General features: G+C 39.0%; 1 protein-coding gene across 3 annotated transcripts in view; it reads right to left on the bottom strand.

The window, feature by feature from the left end:
- LOC122069674 (probable inactive purple acid phosphatase 29) overlaps positions 1-21,705 on the bottom strand; it is a 42,576-nt gene that overhangs the window by 5,995 nt on the left and 14,876 nt on the right. Inside the window, exons 3-5 of one of the 3 annotated variants that reach the window (XM_042633738.1) lie at positions 13,857-14,307; positions 9,863-9,939; positions 2,002-2,493 (exon numbers count right to left, since the gene is read on the bottom strand). In XM_042633738.1, the coding sequence (XP_042489672.1) occupies positions 2,446-2,493; positions 9,863-9,939; positions 13,857-14,307 (576 nt within the window). In that variant the 3' untranslated portion in view covers positions 2,002-2,445. Of the gene's footprint in view, positions 1-2,001; positions 2,494-9,862; positions 9,940-13,856; positions 14,308-21,705 lie in introns of those variants that run through there. The other 2 variants (XM_042633739.1, XR_006137512.1) reach the window with 2 other exon arrangements.

The raw sequence follows: 21,705 nt of genomic DNA, 5'->3' as shown, positions 1-21,705 counted from the left end.
TTTTTAGATAATTACAAAAGTGGGATAGAGTATAACATTTTAGGCGGCTTTGATGAAAAGAGATTAAACCTAAAGCATAAAAGATTCTCTATCCATGTCCAATGAACATTTCCGAATGCACCAAAATAAACAATGACGGCCAAATCACTCGAAATTATTGAGGATTAACCTGTCTTGCTCTGTTTCTAACTAACCACATGTCTCTAACCAACCATGTAACAGATTGTAACTAACTCTCTTTCTTGTAACTCTAGTTGACTGTTCAAATTCTTTACATATAAATACAAACTCTTCCCACTCAAATTGAGTATTGGGAAAACTCCTAAACATCTTTTTCAGAAATGGACTGTAACATGAAACTCTTGATCAACTGTTATGTTTTGGCCAGTGAAACGTTTCATCCTACACAAAATAAAATTTACAACGCCTGTCTTTCCTTCCTTGTCATAGAAAAAAATAAAAAATAAATAAAAAAAAAATCCTCCAAAGAAGCAAAATTTCAGCCTTTTCTTCTGATACTATAGTTTCTCTAGATTACCCCTCTAACCTCTTCACCCCTGGCCGATTGCCCTGTCACTCTCCCTCCCCTCCCTGCCATGAAGCTGTGAACCCCACAGAACCCCCTCCTCTCTCTGTCTCTCTCTGTCTCTCTCTGCCATGATCCACCACGTGCTGCGGCCTGCCATACGATCCACCACCCTCCACCACCACCCGCTGACTAGCTGAGTGATCCCCTGCCACTGCCCGCCACCATTCCACCATTATAATCCTGTTTGCTAATTGTAAGATTCTTTTTCCACCAGGCCAAAATGTTGTCCAAGGAGAATGGTGGATCTTTTCGTTATGTTTATTTATCTCCCTCTAAATCTCTGATTTTTACGGGGAAAAAGAAAAATGAGAGCTCTGGTGGTCAAAAACGGAGGCTGCGGCTGAGGCTTTTGAAATCAAAGGTGGTGGCTCCTAACATGGCAAGCCAAAGGGTTGCAAGGAGTAGTCTGAACTCTGAAACAACCTGGGAAACTACTACTAACATAAGAAAAACAAGAAAGATGTGTATCGTTGGCGAGGGAGCACCGCGAGGATGTCAACTCCACTAGAAAATTAACAGCTACCACCAACATGATGCAACACTGTGGACTCAGAACGATACAATAGATAAGTTTTTCTGGAGCAGAGGACTAAGGGTAGCTCCCAAAGCCATTTACCTTCATCAGCACTTAGGTTTCTGATTCAGATTATGAAAACGTAAAATTACCGGGTACCTGAAGCACCAATGCCAAACTAGGGTCGTAGTTCTGGGCACAGGACGGGCAACTTGTCAGCTTCTTAGAGGACTTGACACAAAAATTTAGTGTTGTATGCATTTCACCGAGGAATCATATAGTACTCATCTTCTTGCTTCAACATTTTTATTTTTATTATATATATATATATATATATTTATTATTATTATTATTTTTTTAAATGGTGAAAAGTTTCAACTTGTGTTGGAACCTTTGAATTTGGCAACCTGTCACTCAGATTCAGTCTACATTAGCAACATCTCCCAACTCGTATTCTACCTGGCCTCTTGCATGGATATTGACAGGAAAGACATAAGCTCCTCAGTTCAGTTTCTTTCGGAGAGAGAGTGGAGAGCGAGAAAGCGACAAGGCAGATTGGTGGAAGTTGGAATCAGAAAAGTAGAGGAGAGGAGTTCAAGTAAATGTAGGCCAAAAATATAGGGGGAGACAAGATTTGCCCTTATGAGTAGAAAAGTTTGAGAAAACATAAACCAAGCATAGGGGAGTCAGATGAATTTGCCTTTGCATCATTAGAGGTTTTATCCTTGTGCACCCACCAGTAACACCCCCCCCCCCACCACCACCCCCAAAACCTCAAACAAAAGCGCACCTACCGTTCATATCAAGTTCAACCTCTTGGAATCCGAGCAAAGAAAAACGCATCTCAAGTTAGGAAGGCACGTAACATTGATTTCTATGACATTAAGAAACAACACAATGGGCAAAATCATGGATTTCTATGTCATATCACCATATGGTTCAAGAGAAGAAATTATAAAGGGCTGTTTACAGAAATAAAAAAGAAAGATTCTATTGTCATGCTAAAAGTCCTGAGACTTCTATATCCAGCTAAAGAGATTTTGCTTTGTATCATAAAAAACACAGTTCTAGCACGATCTTCCAGCATGGTAACACATGGTGCATATAGAATTCCCACACCATGTTCATGTGTCCTTGGCTTCTGAAATAGATATTTAATTGATTCCTGGTAAACCACCTTCAATGCATAAACAAATATTCATTCATTACACACACTACAACCAACATAGTGGCATGCAAGGTACAAACAGAACCAACTTCAGTAGTATCTCATACAACCCTTTTCACCGTAACCAGGTTGTCAGTTATTCGTATGACTATAACGATGATATTAATACTTTGCCTAGGCCTGCCATTCAAACGCCATTGGGACTTCTTTTTCTACGCCTTCCTGCTCAATGAAAGCCATGCATATGAATATGAAGTATTACATAATAATTTAAACAATTTAATACTGACCTTGGGGAAGAAAAAGAGGAATATAAATGCACGTACAAATGTTCACTCTCTGCACGACTCTGTGTAGGTTTGGGGACACAGTGCTAGTGAATTGTTATAACTGTTGGGTTTAGTTTTGGAAAAAATTAATGTCCATGTACACCACATAGACAACAAGCAAACCATTGTCAGCTCAACGACACTGGAACTGGTTCATTAAAAATTTTTGGTATGTCAAACTTGGTCAATGGAAAACTTCTTGTGCGATCTTTACTTGTTATTTGAAATTGGTTTTGCTTATATCAAAGGGCAGCCTGCGTACCAAGGGGTTGGGTTACAAGAGAGAGGGAGGGAAATAGGGGAGCACATACAATGCAACGGATGAAGTGGGATTTGATCTACAGACTTGCTATGTGACAAACCTAGAACATGTAACCAGTACCTGCAATAGAAAAGAGAGAGAGGAGAGAAAAGAGAGAGAGATTGAGCAAGAAGAGAAGGGACTGGCAAAGAGAAATAGCAGCCAATACATAAGCAGCCTCCCTCACGTATTACTTATAATAACCAAACAAAGCTTTACAATAGCAATCCTTGCGGAAACAAGAAAGCAAAATCCTAGTTTAAGTCTAATTTAGTAAACTAGAGATATGGTTAAACTAGGAAAGAGAAAAACGGAAAGAAAAAAAAAAAGGAAACCAAAGATTGACCCATATTGTTGGCACATATCTTAACAGGCTACAGCCAGCACAAGCCCTTGCCAGGCTGCTAGTTAAGCTAGCAGTTCACTTGAGTTTTTGCCTGATCATGTCATACAGTTATGTACAACAGCATGCATGGGAACAGACAATCATACATGTGTTTGCAGGCAGTAAATAGGTTGTTTTTAACTATGGAGAAAGAATGCTGCCAGGCTGCATAGCATACGCTGTCTCTCTCTCCTCCCTCCTATGAAATGACATGTCTGCCCCCTATTGTGGGAGGAGAGTGATAGACACAAGGAGGCACTAGTGTACCCTATGCAACTGGACAGGGAACTCAATCCCAATTAACTCATGTCCTATTCCACTTGGCCCATCCTTTGCTTATTTGCTACTTTCTTATTTCCCTAATGTCCATAACCCACCCACTTTTGACCAAGATCTTGTCCCAGAATTTCATTGCCTTGTTCACAACGAAGCCACAACCCAGTCCCCTCACAAGGAAATGCCTTCAAAAGAAAGAGTTAGTTGCAGGCACACTGGGACTTGGTGGATCTATACGTTCCAAAGCCAAATGTCACTTTCCTCAATGTTACAGGCACTGCTAGCGGGTCCAGTTCAAGGAAGGGAAAAGAACACCGTCTGATGTTGGAAGTCTTAAATGGGAGCATAGTGATTAGTGATCGAAGTGGTCAATCACACAAAGGGAAGCAAATATGGAGTGACCCTAGGAAACAAGTACCTGATGGCTGATGCCACCTATGGGATATATGATCATTTGCTCATTCCAGTGGAGACTGGAGAATGATGGCACATTCATCAAAATCTCAAAACCACATCAGCTCCAACTTAATCAAAACATGTGGGTTTTAGAACCGTACAACTATGCAAGTCACGTGCTCTCAGCAACCACTGCTGCTTAAAATCGTCCGAGGTTTAGAAGTTTGCGGAGAGGAAAAGTATCTGCGAGGAGCTCAAGGCACACTCTCGATCTCAGGCAAAATCATCCTTTTTCATTTTAATACTCGTGTGTTTGCTCTGATTTTCAGTTTTTTCGTTACTCTTCTTCTTGTCATTCACTTTTCTTCTCACATGAGGAACGACTTCATTAACTTCCTCCCACCCCTTACTGTTATCCTATAATCCCCCATCTGATATACACCTCTTGCAGTATGTCATCCAGCTTTGTTTCTGATGATCATTTGTTGTCTTTAAATTACCGTCTCTTCCTCATATACATATCTCTGTCATTCATTTCATTTTACACTGTTTTATTCTGGATTGAGTGCCGTCTTTCTATCTATGCATTAACTCTAGTAAGTACGGATATTCCTACTCTAGAATCTAGATGGAGCAGGGAATCCTGAAACAGCTAGGGTTCTTGAGCATCTCTATTCAAAGAATCAACCGGATATCCTATTCCTTAGTGAGACAAAAGCTGATTCATTTACCTAACCCCCCCCCCCTCCAAAAAAAAAATAAAAATAAAATAAATTTCTATTCTCTGACTCAGTATAGAGAATGTGCACCTCAAAGAGGATTAGCTGATACATTATGGTTGTTCTCAAAATCTTCTGTGGAGCTTCACTTTGCACATAATCGGATCACATTATAGCAGGATGTTGAAACTCTGAATCCAAGTGGATCTTCATCTCATACGCCATTTAAGAGAAATCTACACCTTAACTTCTGGATATTCCTCTCCCAACATGTTCATGAACATTGTTTTGCACCAAAAGCTCCCCATACTGATTGCAGGAGACTTCAACCAGATAAACTCCAAATCAGAGAAGAAAGGGGCATGCTTTTTCAACCACTCTGATGAGTGATTTTTGGCCCTTCAAAATCTAATATCAATCCTTGGTCTCTATCTTAAATACCATGGGTTTGGTTTTGTGTTTTTTTTTTTTTTTAATAATAAAAAAGTCATCCTAATGGGCGAGCCTGTGGCACAACGGTTAAGTTGCACTATTGCAACAGGTTGGTCACAGGTTCAAAACCTAGAAACAGCCCCTTCTACAAAGCAGGGGTTAAGGCTGCATACAACTTGCCCCTCCCAGACCCCGCAGTAGTGAGAGCCTCGTGCACTGGGTTGCTCTTTAAAAAGGTCATCCTAATCTTACCCCGTTATTGGGTCTGACCACTCCTCTCTGCTTCTTGATACCCATCCTCATCCTAAATTCTACCCCAAAACTCACATTTTTTCAAGGATTGGGCGTTACATGCCAATTTCCCATCGTTCCTCTATAGGCATTTGCCTCTAGATGAGTTAAGGATTAATGCCAAGCTAAGATTTCTTCCTCCATTATAAAAAGAAAAATGGAACAACAAAGTTTTTGGCAATGTTGACTGTGTTAGACCCAACCAGAATTCTGTCAGGTTTATATTTCTGAGGATTCTAATAGCCGTAATCAGACTCATCTTCTTGAGGCCCGTTTTGCAAACATCCTTGGGGAAGAGGAACTTTTTTGGAAAAAAAAATCCAGAGAGTTATGGTTGCGAGACGGAGATTGCAATACTAAATACTTCCATGCTGTTTGCAAAGCGAAAAAATATAAAATAAAACCAAAGAAATCATATAGTTGGGATTAAAAGGAGGCCTCCTGATACGTTATGGGAAACTGACTCACTCACGCGGAGATCATTTTCAGAACCTGTTAAGGATCCTCAATTTCTGCTGACCCAGAACCATTTTGAGGCATAATCACTAGAGGACAACAATGTGATTCTCACTGCCATACCTTCAGCTGAGGAAATAAAAGAGGTTGTATTTAGCATTGGTCCTCTTAAAGCATCTGGACCTGACAGTTACCCTGCCTGCTTCTATTAGCGGTTCTGGAATATTTTGGGGCACTATGGTTCAATCCTTTTTAGAACAGGTTCCTTTCCTGAACAGATTAATCATACTATGAATGCTGACATCACAAAAAATTGAAAATCCTGTCACTCCGGATGACTGTAGACCCATTAGCCTATGCAATGTGATATATAAATTCATCTCAAAGCTCTTCGCAAACAGACTCCATCCCATCTTAGACAAAATTCTGTCCACATGGCAAACCACTTCTATTAAAGGTAGGAGAATTGCAGACAACTACATTATAGTTAATGAACTGACACAATTTATGAGAGTATAAGTGCAAATGTGCTTTTATTGCTCTTAAAGTGGACATGTCCAAAGCCTACGATTGTGTGGAATGGGGTCATATAAGAGCAGTCATGGAATTCATGGGCTTCAGTGATCAATGGTGTGATCTGGTTCTATTTTGTATCTCTTTGGTCTCTTTCAAAGTGAAGGTGAATGGCTCATCCTTTGTCCACATCCAACCTTGTCGATGTCTCAGACAAGGAAATCCTTTCAGCCCCACTCTTTTCATCATTGCGACGGAAAGTCTCCTGGATTTTACAGTTTTGCCATGATGAAAAGATAGTTTTGGGAATTTGGATCACAAGGTCAGCCAATTATTCATCACCTTCTCAAAAATAAGAAACCTACTCAACTAGGAAACAAACTAAATAAAGAAACTAATCTTCAGAAAAAATCCCTACGTATCCAACTTCCTACCAAATAAAACAAAATAAATAATTAATGATTACATTTTATCCTAATATAGAGAATAAATCTCTATTTATCCTACTAGACCTAAATCGTAACTCGAGACTGGCTCTCGGTCGGGGCTCTCAAACAGGCTGGTCCAGTCCAAGGAAGTGCTTTTGCATCAATTCCCATGTTGTGCCCATGAGTTTTGTTCAGTGGTAAAAATTAAACACTCCAACGGGGCCCTACAGCTCCTTGTCAACAACACGAACAAAATCCAAGATATAAAGCTTCGATGTTGCATCTATGTCTTGAAATATGTGGGGGATAACAATCTCAATATAAATATCCATGGTTGCCTCACCCACAATAACCATCTCGTCTAATCGTTGTCCCACTAGCAAGCGGTCTTCCTCTTGTGTTGACCCATTCAGCTCATTCTGTGGCTGCATTGATGATATCACCTCCTTTGACTTTGAGCATATTTCGTCAACCAATCCTTGAAGAAAGAATGTCTAGTGCACATAAGAAGGTTGTAAGGTGCACAAGTTTCTGTTTCAATCAACGATGCTTCTTTGTTCTTCCAACCACTCTCAACCCAATTTGTTAAGTTTGTCTTGAATTCTTGACCCATTTGAAGATTGACCCACTCTGACATATTTTGGTGGCAACCCGAATGGGAAGTTTTCTGAGATCTGTGATGGAAGCAGAGGGGTTGGGTGTAATCTCTCTTCTGCATAGTGAAACATCTTCTTCTTCGCCTGAGGACATAGCACACCACATCGGTGTGTGAACCTCATTAAATCTCTGTGTTGTGCGATTTGTCTTGGTTTATTTTCGTATTTCTTTGTTTTCTCTAACACAATTTAATAATGCATAGAGAATAATCAAATAGAGCTGTTTGGAGGGCTAAGATCCATGTCACCGATTGCATTTAGGTGTGATGTCCCGGAGATGTTGCTTTGATATGGTTCTTTTCTTTTTTGTGCCCCTTTTCTTTCATTTGCTTTTTTACTTTGCTCTATCACGGATCTATGTAGCCGACCCCATTTAGTTGGGAAAATGCATTGTTGCTATTGTTGCAGAAGAATCAAACACAATAAGCAACATCACAATATTGAAAAATGGAGAATTTGACAAAGACGTCATCCTCAGACTTAATATGATCTCGTTGGTCTTTAATAACATCTCCATCACAGACTGCAAGATGAAATTGTCACTTTGTCCGCTTTGTCCTTTATCAATGAATAAAATAGCAAGTTTTTCATTGGGTAGGCGAACTATAGTCTTGAGCATAGAGGAATATATGGCTAGGTTTGCTCTGATACCAATTGAAAACCTCTATTTGGGTTCGTTATGGACCCACCCAAATGTATAGTTGCCAAAAATAAAGAGAATGACAGTTTTGGCAAATATAACAAAGGTTGCAAAGGGAGTGGCAAACTTGTAATAAATCAGAAATTGAATGAATCTGTTGTGTAATTAAATAAGAAAAGGATACAATAGAGATTATGAATTTATGGTAAAATGACCAACTTGGAACAAACCAAATAAAGGACAAAAGAAAATAAGTACTATAGGGCAAGATATTAATGGAAAGAACAAAAAAGAGGCTTTTAAAAAAACAACCGTGATGACAGTTGTCTTCAACCTTCGAATGGAATAGTAGGCAGTAGAACCAACATCACTCCCACTTTCATATCTTTACCAAAAAGCTATGGATGGAGTCGAAATTTCTGGAAGGGGTGCCAACATAGTATCCCCTTGTTTCCAACTGAAGAACACCCCCAAATTGAAGAAGAAAATCCGATAAAAGCCATGCAACCACCACTAGGCGGTAACTTCTGGTTCAATCATGGCTTCACAGAGAGAGGTCTCTCAGCAGGAAGTTTGAAATTCGAATAGGGATGGAGATCTATGGCTTGGGTCGCTCTAAGGTTAGGATTTACTGCCAATGGATGATCTATGAAGGAGTTCTATTGAATAATACCCAACCCAGATGTAGGCGTAGGATACTAGAACAGAGGGGAAAATAGCAGCTGAATGGGAGAAATAACAGAATAGAAAAGAGGAAGACAGAGACGATAAAATAATAAATAAAGGTGTAATGGTAGGAATTAGATAGGTCACCTGAGACAGGGAGAAAGGTCGAAGAAGAGAGGGAAACGTACCTAAGGCCTTATTTTGTGTGATTTCTATTTCAATTTCATGGGGTGATTCCTATTACAGAAATTGTTTGGTTTGATTTTTGCACCTTATTTCAGTGAAATAGAAATTCTGAAATAGTGAAAGATCTATTTCAATTTTGAAATTGAAATTGTTCTCTCTTGCTTTTTAATGAGCCATGGTTAATTTAATGGGCAAAGCAGTAATTTCATGTTAAAAATAAAACACCACCTCTAATCTTCTCCTAATGGTCTCACCACCACCCCGCTGCCGCCGCCGCCGCCGCTGCCGCCGCCACCACCACCACAGCCTCCATTGCCACCACCACCACCACCTTCCTGACCCCACCCAGCCTCCGCCTCCGCCTCCACCTCCACCTCCGCCTCTGAGCACACCACCACCACTCTCTCCCAAAGAAATATAGAGAACATATCTCATAAGTTGAACAACCAAATGGATTTCTTATTCTTGAAATATTTCAGATTGATGCAACCAAAACAATTTCAAGTTCTCAACCAAAAATCTATTTGTTGACAATTTCACGAAAACAATTTGATTTTGAAATTGAAATAGAAATCATACCAAATCTGTACTAAGATAGGAAGTCTCAGAACACAGTTATGGAAGGGAAAAGAGGAAAATGAGAGAGGATCTGCCGGGGAGGAAGAGAGAGGGGAATGAAAGAGGGGAGGGCACACAATAAGCCACACAGGCTTCTCAAATTAATTCATTCCATATTCTTCAACTACTACAATAGTTGGGTTATGTGCCTTTAAATAAGAAGAAATCCAACTCACAAATAAAGAAACTACCATTAAGCAAATCGCTACGTATCCAACTCCCTACCAAATAAAACAAAATAAATAAATTAAAGATTAAATATTATCCTAATATAGAAAATAAATCTCTTATTATCATACCAGACCAAAATCCCAATTCAGGCCCAATTCTCGGTTGGGGCTCTCAAACAAGATTTGCTCGGTCCAAGTTGGTGCTCCTGCATCAGTTAATCTATGTCTCAAGATACTTTGTGTACCCAACAGATTCCTTAACTATATCTGTAGGTAGTCAAAATGGATATTTTGTAATCGATAATGGACTATTATTTGGCCCTTAAGTAATATTATCAGTTTTTTCACCCCCCCCAAAAAAAAACTCATGTCCTATTTACCAAAAGTAGGAGTGTCAAAACCTAATCCAAACCAAAGTCTTAAGGTTTCGATTTGGGGAATTACGACCCCAAACCAGACCGAACGAACATAAAACAGGTTAAAAAACCCACACCAAAGCCGATAGGAAACCGAAATCAGCCCAAAACTCATAAAACTAGTTTTTTGCATAATTTTGCATAAATTTGTATGCTAAAATAAACCCAAACCGGGCTGAAACCAACCTCATTACAAACAAATACAAGAAATCAAAATCAAACGAAATTATTGGTTTGGTTTCGGTTTAACCATTCCCACACTGAAACAGACTCAAACTGTACCAAAACCAATCCGACCCGACCGATTGACACCCCCTAACTGAAAGTATCATAATTTTCGAATCTCATCCATTATGTAAACTTCTAGAGGCTGAATTGTTGGAATGAACTTCGAAGTGCTTGTCGAAAACCACATTCCAGTTCAAAAAGGCTCAATTTGTTAAATCACATAACTCGCATATCACAAATATGAAACTACGTGACTAAACATCTAAAGAGGCATGAGAGAAGGGAGATATAGATTGAAACTATCAAATTCGTACGAGAAAATCACTCTAAAGATGATCTTTGTACAAAGTCCAAACCCTAAAGCAAAATCTAGTTGTATATCTACATTTGCTCATTTGCTCTACTATAACATGAACCATTCCAATATCCATCAATAATGAAACCATCGACACAGTAGGTTGGAACTGAAAAGCCAAGTAAAATGAAGAAAGAACTCATTGCCATACTACAAGTTCAATAAAAAGACCTACTATCACTGAGATATTGACAACTCAATTTACTATTAACCATGAAATAGTCCTGTCTTTGACAGCCAAAGCATTTGAGTGTCTATGATTTTCCCTGATATACTATTTATTTCGACTCATCAGCACAATGTGGATAATTATTTAAAAATTTTCATTCTGCACTCACTTAAAAACAAGTTTATACTACTTTTGCTTCATGAACAATCTCATTGCTTGAAGCGTCATCATTATGCATACGCAGGAAGATACCAAGTTTTGAGCATTCAAGATGTGAAAGTCCTTCCCTTCAACATTATATGTCTACATGTGGTCCACGTGCTGTGCAACAGGACTCAATATTTTAGGGGTCACAAACCAGTGGGCCCTGGCTATTACTCTGTAATTATGCTTAAATAGATTATAACATAAAACCTTGGCATGCGTTACAATTGCCACTGAAAATGAAGAAAAAAAAAGTTCAAATCATGGAATTTTAAATATTACATGTTGCATGGTTCAGCCATGGACCCATGCTACAGGCCCAAGAATTTCTATTGACGCTACCAACTGTCAGCGGATGGTATGCCAGCCTGAAGGATGGGGTCAAACTTCGCCTCGCTGGCTTATGTTACCATTGGGGCTTTAACAAGCACTACATGGCCGAGCCCTTTGTCAGCCCTACTTGATGCAGATCCGGGGTTCCAACAACCTGTTTTGGATTGCTTATGAACCCAAGTGAACTGATAGGACTCGATCAATTGAAAGGGATGGCAATCTTGTAAATAGATGGAAGTTTAACCATAAGAGAAAAGAACAAAAGGGAACATAACATATAAGGTGGGAGGGGCAAACTTGGAAGGGAAAACAACTTAACAGCAATATGTAATAAGGAGAAAAGGGAGAGGGTTATCTTCTAAAAGAGGGGAAAAAAGGCAGAATTGGTAACCACTGGAAGTCAAGCTACCAATTGGAAAACAAGTGAATGGAGTAACGTAAGATGAAGGAGGGGCTCTTGGAAAGATAAGCAGAATAATACGAAAGGTAATAACTAGATAAAGGGAAGGGCAATATAGGAATACAGCAACAATAACAACAGCCTTATCCCAACTTAGTGGAGTTGGCTACATGGATCCATCCAACAACGAAAAAAAAAAAAGATGAGAGTAAGAGAAAAGAGGCACAGCTCACCAAATCAGGAAAATCTCAGTGGCAACATGGATCCTTGCCCTCTAATAGACTCTATCCAAACATCATACCTGGGACAAGACTGAGACTACGCATCTCGTTCCTCACCACTTCGCCTATGGTCATTTTAGGCCTGCCCCTAGCTCTTTTATCTCCTTCAATCTGAATTAGGTCACTCCTTACTAGAGGCGTCATTTTAGGCCCGCCCCTAGCTCTTTTATCTCCTTCAATCTGAATCAGGTAACTCCTTACTGGACGTTAATCAGGTCACTCCTTACTGGAAACGTCCAGTAAGGAGTGACCTGATTCAGATTGAAGGGAAATATAGGAATAAGGGTTTAAAAAGGTTCTAATTAATAAATGGGAAGAGGATTTGTCTTCAACCTCTAACCTGCGATGTGAGCAGCAGAGGAGAACCCCTTGTGGTGAAGAGAATGCAATTGATTGAAGATGAAAGGCTCTGAAATTCTGGAATTCGAAATTCACTCATAAACCTCTTTGACCCACTGGCAGCAAAGGTAAATATCTCACCTGAAGACAAGCCAACTTCCTGAAAGTTTTCTGGCTGTAGAACAGAGTCCAGATTTGGTCACAGGTTAGACAATACACCTGACAGGAGGATTTAGGGGCTAATACTCTAGGTTTTGGCTAGCCCTAGGGAGGAGGCGGCATCACTAAAATATCAATTCGATACGGCTTGCAGAAGTGGAGTTCCAGAGAACTCGTTTCAGACTACGATTACCACTAACAAAGAAGGGAAAGAAGGGGGTATGACATGGGAGGAGAAAGAAGACGAGATGAGGGAGAGGAATCGCACAAGAAGAGGGGGCGGGGGGGGAAGAAGCTTGCACAAGCACTCACAACTTAATTCTCAATTCATTCTTCAAATCTAATCCCAATCATTGGGGCCACAACTATTTGTGACTCTCCTACGAATCCATTTTCAAGCCTTCCCTCATCTACACCACCTATTTTTCAAATCTTTTAAAGGTCATATTTTCCTCCTCCAATGGAGTTGCTAGAAATGTTATCTGATAACACCATGAAACACAAAAATCATTCACCTTAAACCACAGATCACCCATGAAATCCTAAGCCTTTAAATGTGAATCTGAAATGAGTTTGGGGATTGTCGAACCCCAATTGTCAATGATTTCTCTGCAGTAGATGGAGTTTGCAGAGGTTGATGGAGACCAAGAAAAGAAGACACATTGATGGATGTAGAAACTGGGAGAGAGATACCTGGGACACAACAACTATTACAACTGCTAATGTTGCAGTTGTTGCAACTGCTGCCAAAGTCAAGAAACACAGAATGCTGCCAAAGTCAAGAAAAGGATGGGAAATCAAAGGAGTTGGGAGTTGCGCAAGCATGTACCAGAGAACAACTCAAAATCGTAGAATAGTTGGGGAAGGAGAGCAGTTGTGCTTCAAAACTATTAAAGAAGAGTTGGGAAGGAAAGGAGTCGTGCATGGGCTCATAGTGGAGAAAAACTGAAAATCGGGGAATAGCTGGGGAAGGAGAGCAGTTGTGAAAGTAAAAGATGGAGATAATAAAAATAACACATTTGCCCCTACCACTATTCCACTAATTGTGCATACAAAATTTGGTCACTGGTAAATGTGTCTTATTATATTAGATAAGATCAAAAACCTTGGTGACATTGATATTTCTCCCATTTTTCCAGTTTTTTAACTGTTGTTAATTATACAACCAGTAAGTGTGACCACACACACCACACAAATACCAATGTCAAAGAATGCAAAGCTAGCATAGGATAAGCTTACCAGGAGATCTATTACTCCAGAGGATCTGAGCATCTATAGTGCTAAGGTGTTGGTCATCAAGTCGCTTCAATGTTCTGATAGACTTCACCCCTCCCCAGCCCCCATCATCTGTTTTTTCCAGAGTTGCTAAAACCATCCTTGCTCTTCTTGCCCAGCCAGCCTTCCCATATGCATGGTATCCAAATCCTCCACCATAACAAAGTTGTATACCTATTAGCTCTCCACAGAAATCATTGACATGATCATGGCCTGTGAATACCGCCTTCACATCCCCTGATTCTACCATGGTTGCAAAAAATCCTGAGTTTAGTGAAGCTGAGCTAATTCCTTCCTGTTTCACACCTGTGAAGTTGGTTGAATCAAAACTTGCATATTCTGGCAATGGAATGTGGAAGAATGCAAGCCCTGGTGCGGGTGTTTTCTGGGCCTCTGGTTTGCTCATATATGTTTTCTGCAAGGAAAAGGAAAAAGATATATACGACTTTAACAATACTCACATTGGATTCCCACCCCCCCCCAAAAAAAAAAAAAAAAGGGGTTTGTATTGCCAAAAAGTTAAAAGCATCATAATTAAACTGACTTTAACAACTAGACTTTACTTTGTATTGAGCATGAATATCTATAACGTGAGTTGTGAAACTTTAAAACAAGGTTTAGTATTCCTAGTCTGAACATATAATATTGCAAACCGCATCAAGAGATGTAACCCTAAAATTAATTTCAGGTCAGGGAGTTGGAGCCTTTGATCAATTGGTCTTCCTTGAACACTCAAAGGTGAAACATAAAGTTATAAAAACCAGTTGCATGAGGACCTTTGATGCAGATAAAAACAAAAAGTGGGTGTATTTTAGTGGAAATAAGCTTTAGGTGGGTTTCATGTGTGTTGGGCCTTTGGTTCAATGGTTTGTACTAGGCCACTTTAATGGGCCTAAAATATTGGTAGGAGGTAGGAATATGGGATTTCCTTTATTAGCTAGTTTAGTAAGAGTCTACTTCTTAATTAGGATGGAATAGGTCTGTATGAGTCCTGCATTGTTTTAAGCCGTTTTCCTTTATTTTGCATAAAAGTTTTAGTCAGTAAAGACTACCTCAATAGCAAATTAGCAAGCCATTGACTGGAAGAGTTTTATGCTTAGTGCGAGTCTTTTATATAAAGGTTGTAAGGGGCTTCAACCCTACACACAGTTGATGAATAGAATTTGGCTTTTTGCCGTTGGTTCTGTGGTGCTTCAGTAAGATGCCTGGTGGTGATTCCAGGAAGCCTTGCTAGCGATTCCAATGTTGGGTAATGGTGTTTTGTGGTGATTCCAGCCCTGCGGATCAAGTGGCAATTCCTGATCATATATTTTTTATCTTCTCTTCTATTTCCTTTCTCTCATAATTGCAAATTAGTTTCATTTCCTGTTCAAGAGGCATAAATTTTCGGCTAACGAATTCACTGGTTTTCTGGGTTTTAAAAATTTTAGAATGTGTCTCACCTTACCTCAAATCTGTCTGTCAGATTCAGATCATATTTTACAGACTCGATCCACAGCTTGTACTAAAATTCCAGGCTGACCAAAATTTTTTAAATTGATTTATCTCGTTTCTTTCGAACTCTGTTCTAGCCCTATACTTGTGATCCTATCACAAGCTGATCTCCCACTGGATTTCACTGCTTTGGGATTAGTATTGCATTAGTCTTCGATACATTGACGTTTTCTCTCTTGGATGAAGTGTGCGTGCGTGGGCGGGGGGTTGAGGATGTGTGTTTGATTTTTGGCTTTTCTTTTTTGTTGGGAGGAGACATGGTACGATATCTCGGCGAGATCTCGGTTTCGCCAGGTCTCAAGTCGAAACCAATATCAAAACACAAAATTTACATGGTTTTGACTGACATTTTGGTATCTCGGCGAAATATTGTCTGATATTTCATATCGATAAGTTTCAGGTAAAATGTTACATACCACTTCATATAAATACTGAACTCAACAAGAATTTTGACCCAATCTCGGATATCTTGACTAGTTTCGCTTGTTTGTGAAGAAAACCACCCCCATCTCCTATTTGCGCCCCTTACCCAGGTTTTGTGATTCAATCGGAGAAAAACTTGATTCACCATCAGAAACAATATAATGGTTATTATCCAGCCCGACACTTCTTTTAATCTTAGGAATCTAGAAATCTTGGATGGGTATAAAGTCAGTCATCCACTAGTATTGTGCTATTGTTTACTCTAACATATGTGACTCTTCGTAAATCTAACATATGTGATTTGGCCATGTATGATGCTTGTTTTATGAAATGGTTTATAATTTGATGCCTTTCAATTTATAATGCTTATTTAAGTTGTTTTGTTTGAATGATATGTAATCTAGTACCAAAGATTGTGTGGAATAACCCAAGGTTTAAGATCTCTCTCTCGCCCCCCATCTTGCTGGTCCAAAAAAGAGAGATTTGGGGAGATCTCGTTGAGATCATATATTTTTTTCCGCTCAAGTCAGTGGTTGGTCTCGGATATGGTCTTTGTAACTCCCTATTTTAGGCCTTCTAAACACATTGGAAGCATCAGTTTTAAAAAAAAAAAAAATCAAACCTAAAATGGTACTTTGACTTCGTACCTTATGTAAGTAGTCTCCAACTCTTCGGACCCTAGGCCAGTATGCTCTATTCCACAATCCACAATCACATTCCACAATCAACACATGACACAACATAATCATAAGAATTTAAATGAAATCATAGATAATTATTTAATTGTTTAACAATTAACATTGATGAGTGATGAGTCACATTCACAAATATTGAAAATTAAAGTAACTCCAAATGTGGATGAGGAGGTACTATTCTCTACTCTTTAGGCTTCAATGAGTATAAGAATAGAGATCCTCCAGCAAAAGCTCCAAAATCCTTGCTCCTTAGTGCTTTTTCTTCAAAAAAGTAGAGAGAGAGAGAGAGGTTAGATATAGGCGAGAAAGGATTTCAGTCGAGTTTTTGTACAATTACAACTCACCATACATCTCGTCTCGCCTTTTTGAAAAAGAGAGATATTAACAAGATCTCAGCGAGATCATGGAATAACCTAGTGTAGAGATTGTATACAATGCAGACTACCAACCTAGGGTCCAAAGTCAAACTAACATTTAGGGTGTAGTCTTTAAAAACAAATGTTTCCACTATGTTTAGAAGGCCTAAAATAGGCGATCTTGCAAGTTTTAGGACCTAACTTGGCCATATGGCCACCAAAACCCAACCTTGAAACTTGCTGGGAAAAGGTACATGGTTTTGGCTGAAATCTCGTTTCGGTCGAGATTATCTCGGTTACGAGCCTGACTGAAACCATGCATAAAACCGAAACTGAACCCTTGAACCATGGAGGAGAGTGGGAACTAGGAGAGAAGGAATTCCACCCGAATAGGCAATTAGAGAGTAATGGAGAAGAGAGATAAGAAATAATGGTAAACTCATAGCCACAATGATCAAGGGTGAAACTGCAACTGATGCCCAAGCACAACATTCCGCATCAAAGCTTCACTGCCTGGCAATTCTTTATGAACTATTTTCCTACGCAAGCTTTCCTTATCCAAAGAAGCATCCAAGTCTCTCCTTTATGCTATCTTTATGGATCTAAACCGGAAGACACGAATCACCTATTCTTCGCCTGCCCTGTCTCTTCCTCCATCTGGAAGCTTGTTCTCTCCAAATGCTGGCTGGCCAACAGAAGAATCCTCCCTTTCCAAAGGGAGTGGGTTTGGGTGGACATGACTTTCCAAGGGAAGACTATTTGTGACTATGTGGGAAAGCTGGCCTTTTGTGCTACTCTTAACCAAATATGGATGGAGAGAAATCATAGGAAATGGACTTCCAACTCTCGGCCATTAGAAAAGATTTGGAACTCCATCTTCTTTGATGTCAAAGCAAAGATCTTAAAAGTCTCAACAACTTGTTGCCTCCTGGGAGCTTCGAAGCTCTGCAATCAGGAACCTTGTATCCCCTTGAGGATTTTGTTCCCGCTCCCCTCTTGGGGCTGTATATTTTTCCTTCTCTTTGGCAATGAATTAAATTATTCACCCGAAAAAAAAAAAAAAAAAAAAAAAAAAAAAAAAAAACCAGACCATCTATTGTTCTAGTTAAAAATGTGGCAATAATGTGCCAATCATGAAAAGACAGTGATTCAATATAGGCAAGAGAAATGTACTCTCTCCCACAACATTCTATCGCCATAGCTTTCCCTTCTCCTCTTCTTCTCTCATCTCCTTTTTGCTCTCCTTGTTCTATTGCAACCTCTAGATCCCAACTTTCCCATACTCTATTTTCTCTAAACTATTCCGAATATTCTAGATTCTCAGCATCTCCCTCTTAAAAAATTACTATTTCAATGAAAATTCCATACTACCAGTGGGTATCAGCCTTTCTCAAGTGCTTTCTGGCTTTTCAAAGAAATTTAAAATTTCCTTAAGATTTCAATGATTTTACAAAGGAATCGGAATCAGGGTTTGTAGGGGCTAAAAGAGGAGTTTTGAAGGGGGAGGGAGACCCTACTTAAAGCTTTTAGTTTTTTTTTTAATTCCCAAAATGCCCCTCCATAAAGCACAATAAATGCCTCTTGCGATGCCGCACACTACCACAATTTTGACCCATATTGACCCATTTCAGGTTGGGCTGACCCAGTTTGCTCCGATATTTTCAATTTTTGTTATTTCTGCTATTAAGTACAACAATGACGATGACTCAGTCTTATCCCTACTAAATGGGGTCAGCTAAATGGATCCTTGCCTCCAATCAGCTCTATTCAAGGTCATACTTGATACAAGGCTTAAGCTATGCATGTCATTCCTCACCACTTCTCCTAGGTCGTTTTAGGTTTGCCCTTGGCTCTTTTAGTTCCTCCAATCTGAATCAAATCACTCATTTGTACTGGAGCATCCAAAGGCCTTTGTTGACATGACCATGCCACCTCAAACGACTTTCTCATAGGTAATCATATATCGAAGTTACTCCCAAATCAGCTCTAATATGATCATCCGTTACTTTATCCTTCCTAGTTTTTGCCACACATCCATATCAACATCCGCATCTCCGCTACACTAAGTTTGTCTACATAATGCTTCTTAATTGCCCAACATCCTGTACAATACATCATAGCCGGTCGGATGATTGTCTGATAAAAATATCCTTGAAGTTTTAAAGAAGGGCATTGACCATACAACACTCTAGAAGCACCTCTCCATTTCATCCATCCTATTCTAATGCTCTATGAAACATCATCCTCCATATCACCTTCTTTTATGAATGAGCCTAGAAACCTAAAATATTCACTTTGCAAAATCTCCTTCTCATCAATTTTCACCACCACATTATCCGTCCTTGCATAACCAAAGTTACACATCATATACTCCGTCTTCATTCCCTTATCTTTAAACCTTTCGATTCCAAGGTTGATCTTTATAACTCCAACTTGGTGTTAACCCCTGTTGTCTCATCCACCAAAATAATATCATTAGCAAAAAAATACACCAAGGAGCCTCTCTTGAATATCTTTGATTAAATCATCCATGATAAACGCAAACAACTTAGGTCTTAAACTTGATCCTTGATGTAACCCAACTATAATCGGGAATTCACCACCTTGACCACCCACAATACTTACACTAGCCACCACATCATCATAAATATCTTAATTATGTCCACATATTTACTTGAAACACTTGTCTTATCTAGTACTTGTTAAATTAACTCTAGGACTTTGTAATAAGCTTTTTCTAGGTCAATACAATTTGCTTCTCGTATTAACGAATCATAAGAGAAGTCAACCGGAAATCGTATATGGAAACAAAGATTAGTGGGTACTGGTACTGTCACTGCACAACAAGCAAAGGATTGGGGATTCAATGTGTAATGTTAAGAGGTCGTGTGACATAAAGACATCGATAGCAATATAGGGGAAGTTCCCATCAGGCAATGACGGTTTCGCAATAAAGACCATATAGAGATCCTTCTTGCAATCTTTAAATCTTTCCATGAGTCTCCTAAATAAATAGCTTGTGTCATGGATCGTCCTGATATAAACCAAATTGGTTCTCTGTAATAGTAGTTCTTATCACAAGTAGGTTTCAATAACCCTTTCCCATAATTTCACAGTATGACTTATTAGTTTTATGCCCTATAGTTATTGCAGCTTTAAATATTATCTTTATTTTTGTAAACTTTAACCACAATACTTCTCCTTTATTCATCTAGCATTTTCCTTGTGCTCATAATCTTATTAAACAACTTGGTTAGCAAAAATAAACCATTGATTCCTAAGCCCTTCCACACTTCTATTGGGATCTCAACTGGGCCTAGTGCCTTGCCTACTTTCATCCTCCTTAAATCTTCTTTTACCTCAGTCACCATAATTATTTGTATATATCTACATGTTGTGTCTTCATAGGTAATGTTGTTTTCCGGGACACCTATTACCTGAAATGTCTTCATTTAGTAAGCTATAGAAATAACCTTTCCATCACTCCTTAATGTTCTCGTCCCTTATTAGCACTTTAGTGTCTTCACTTTTAATACATCTCATATGGTCTAGATCTCTACTCTCCCTTTTTCTCATTTTAACCTTGCAGATAGCTTTTTCCCCCCTTCCTTTGTGCTTAGATTGTTATAAAGATCTCATATTTCTTTTCCCTTGCTTTTCCCAAAATCTTTTTATAGCTTCATTTTTGGGAAATTCATACCTTTTTAGACCATCCACATTTTCACTTATTTGCCATATTTTAAAACTAGCTTTATTAGTCTTGATGGCTGCTTGAACCTTATCATCCCAGCACCAAGTCTGCCTAGAGGAATGACATTTTCCTTTCGATTCGCCTACGACATCTTTAGCAACCTTCCTACTACAAGTAGTCATCTCATTTCATATTTTATTATTATCTATCTCCAAGTCTCACTTTCCTTGTTTAACCACTTTACCAGTAAATGAATTCAAGGTATCCCCTATTAAGCTCCATCACCTTATCCTAGGGCAAATAAGCTCACCTTTCTTAAAATTCTGCATAACAAGGCACATATCCATGACAACTAATCTATGCTATGTGGTTAGGCTCTCCCTAGTATAACTTTATACTCCTTACATAACAATTTATTAAAAGAAATCCAATTGGCTACTATGATGCCCACTTTTGAAGGTAATTACATGCTCCTCTCTTTTCAAAGTAAGTGTTTACAACAGATAAATCATAAACTATAGAAAAATCTAAAACGGAGATCCCTTTTTCACTCCTCTCTCCAAAAATGAACATTTAGATCACTCTCTACAATAATATTTTCGCTTTGAATAAAACCTTGCACTAATCCATCCACGTGATCCCAAAATTGTAACTAGCTCATTTCAAACAATTCAACTTGGGGTGCGTAAGTGCTATTCATATTGAAAACCTCTTTCTCAAACACAAGCTTGATGGATATAATCATATCTCCAAATCTTTTACTTCCACATCATTCTTTAAATCGTTATTTACATCTATGCCCACTCCATTTCTATTACTTTTATCCAAGGATTGAAGTATCGGTATCGGTCATTGTATCGATCGGCTAAATTTAAGACACGTATCGGAGGGTATCATATCGTATCACATATACGCTAAGATATGCTAAAGATCAAGGATCAAAGTATCAGTATCAGTATCAGTCGTCGTATCTGTCTGCTAAATTAAGATACGTATCAGAGGGTATCGTATCGTATCAGAGATACTTTAAACCATGCTTCTATCGCATTGTTAGAGGAACCTTGGATGTTGTCGGAGTAAAAAATCGTTAACAAGGGCCTTCTAGTACATTATAGATTCTTATCCAAGACTTGTGTCATTTGATGATGCCATGT

This window comes from Macadamia integrifolia, unplaced genomic scaffold (genome assembly GCF_013358625.1).
Source record: "Macadamia integrifolia cultivar HAES 741 unplaced genomic scaffold, SCU_Mint_v3 scaffold69, whole genome shotgun sequence".
In the NCBI taxonomy this organism is placed as follows: domain Eukaryota; kingdom Viridiplantae; phylum Streptophyta; class Magnoliopsida; order Proteales; family Proteaceae; genus Macadamia; species Macadamia integrifolia.
Note: the sequence above shows the minus strand (reverse complement) of the source record. Positions and strands in the feature narration are given on the sequence as shown.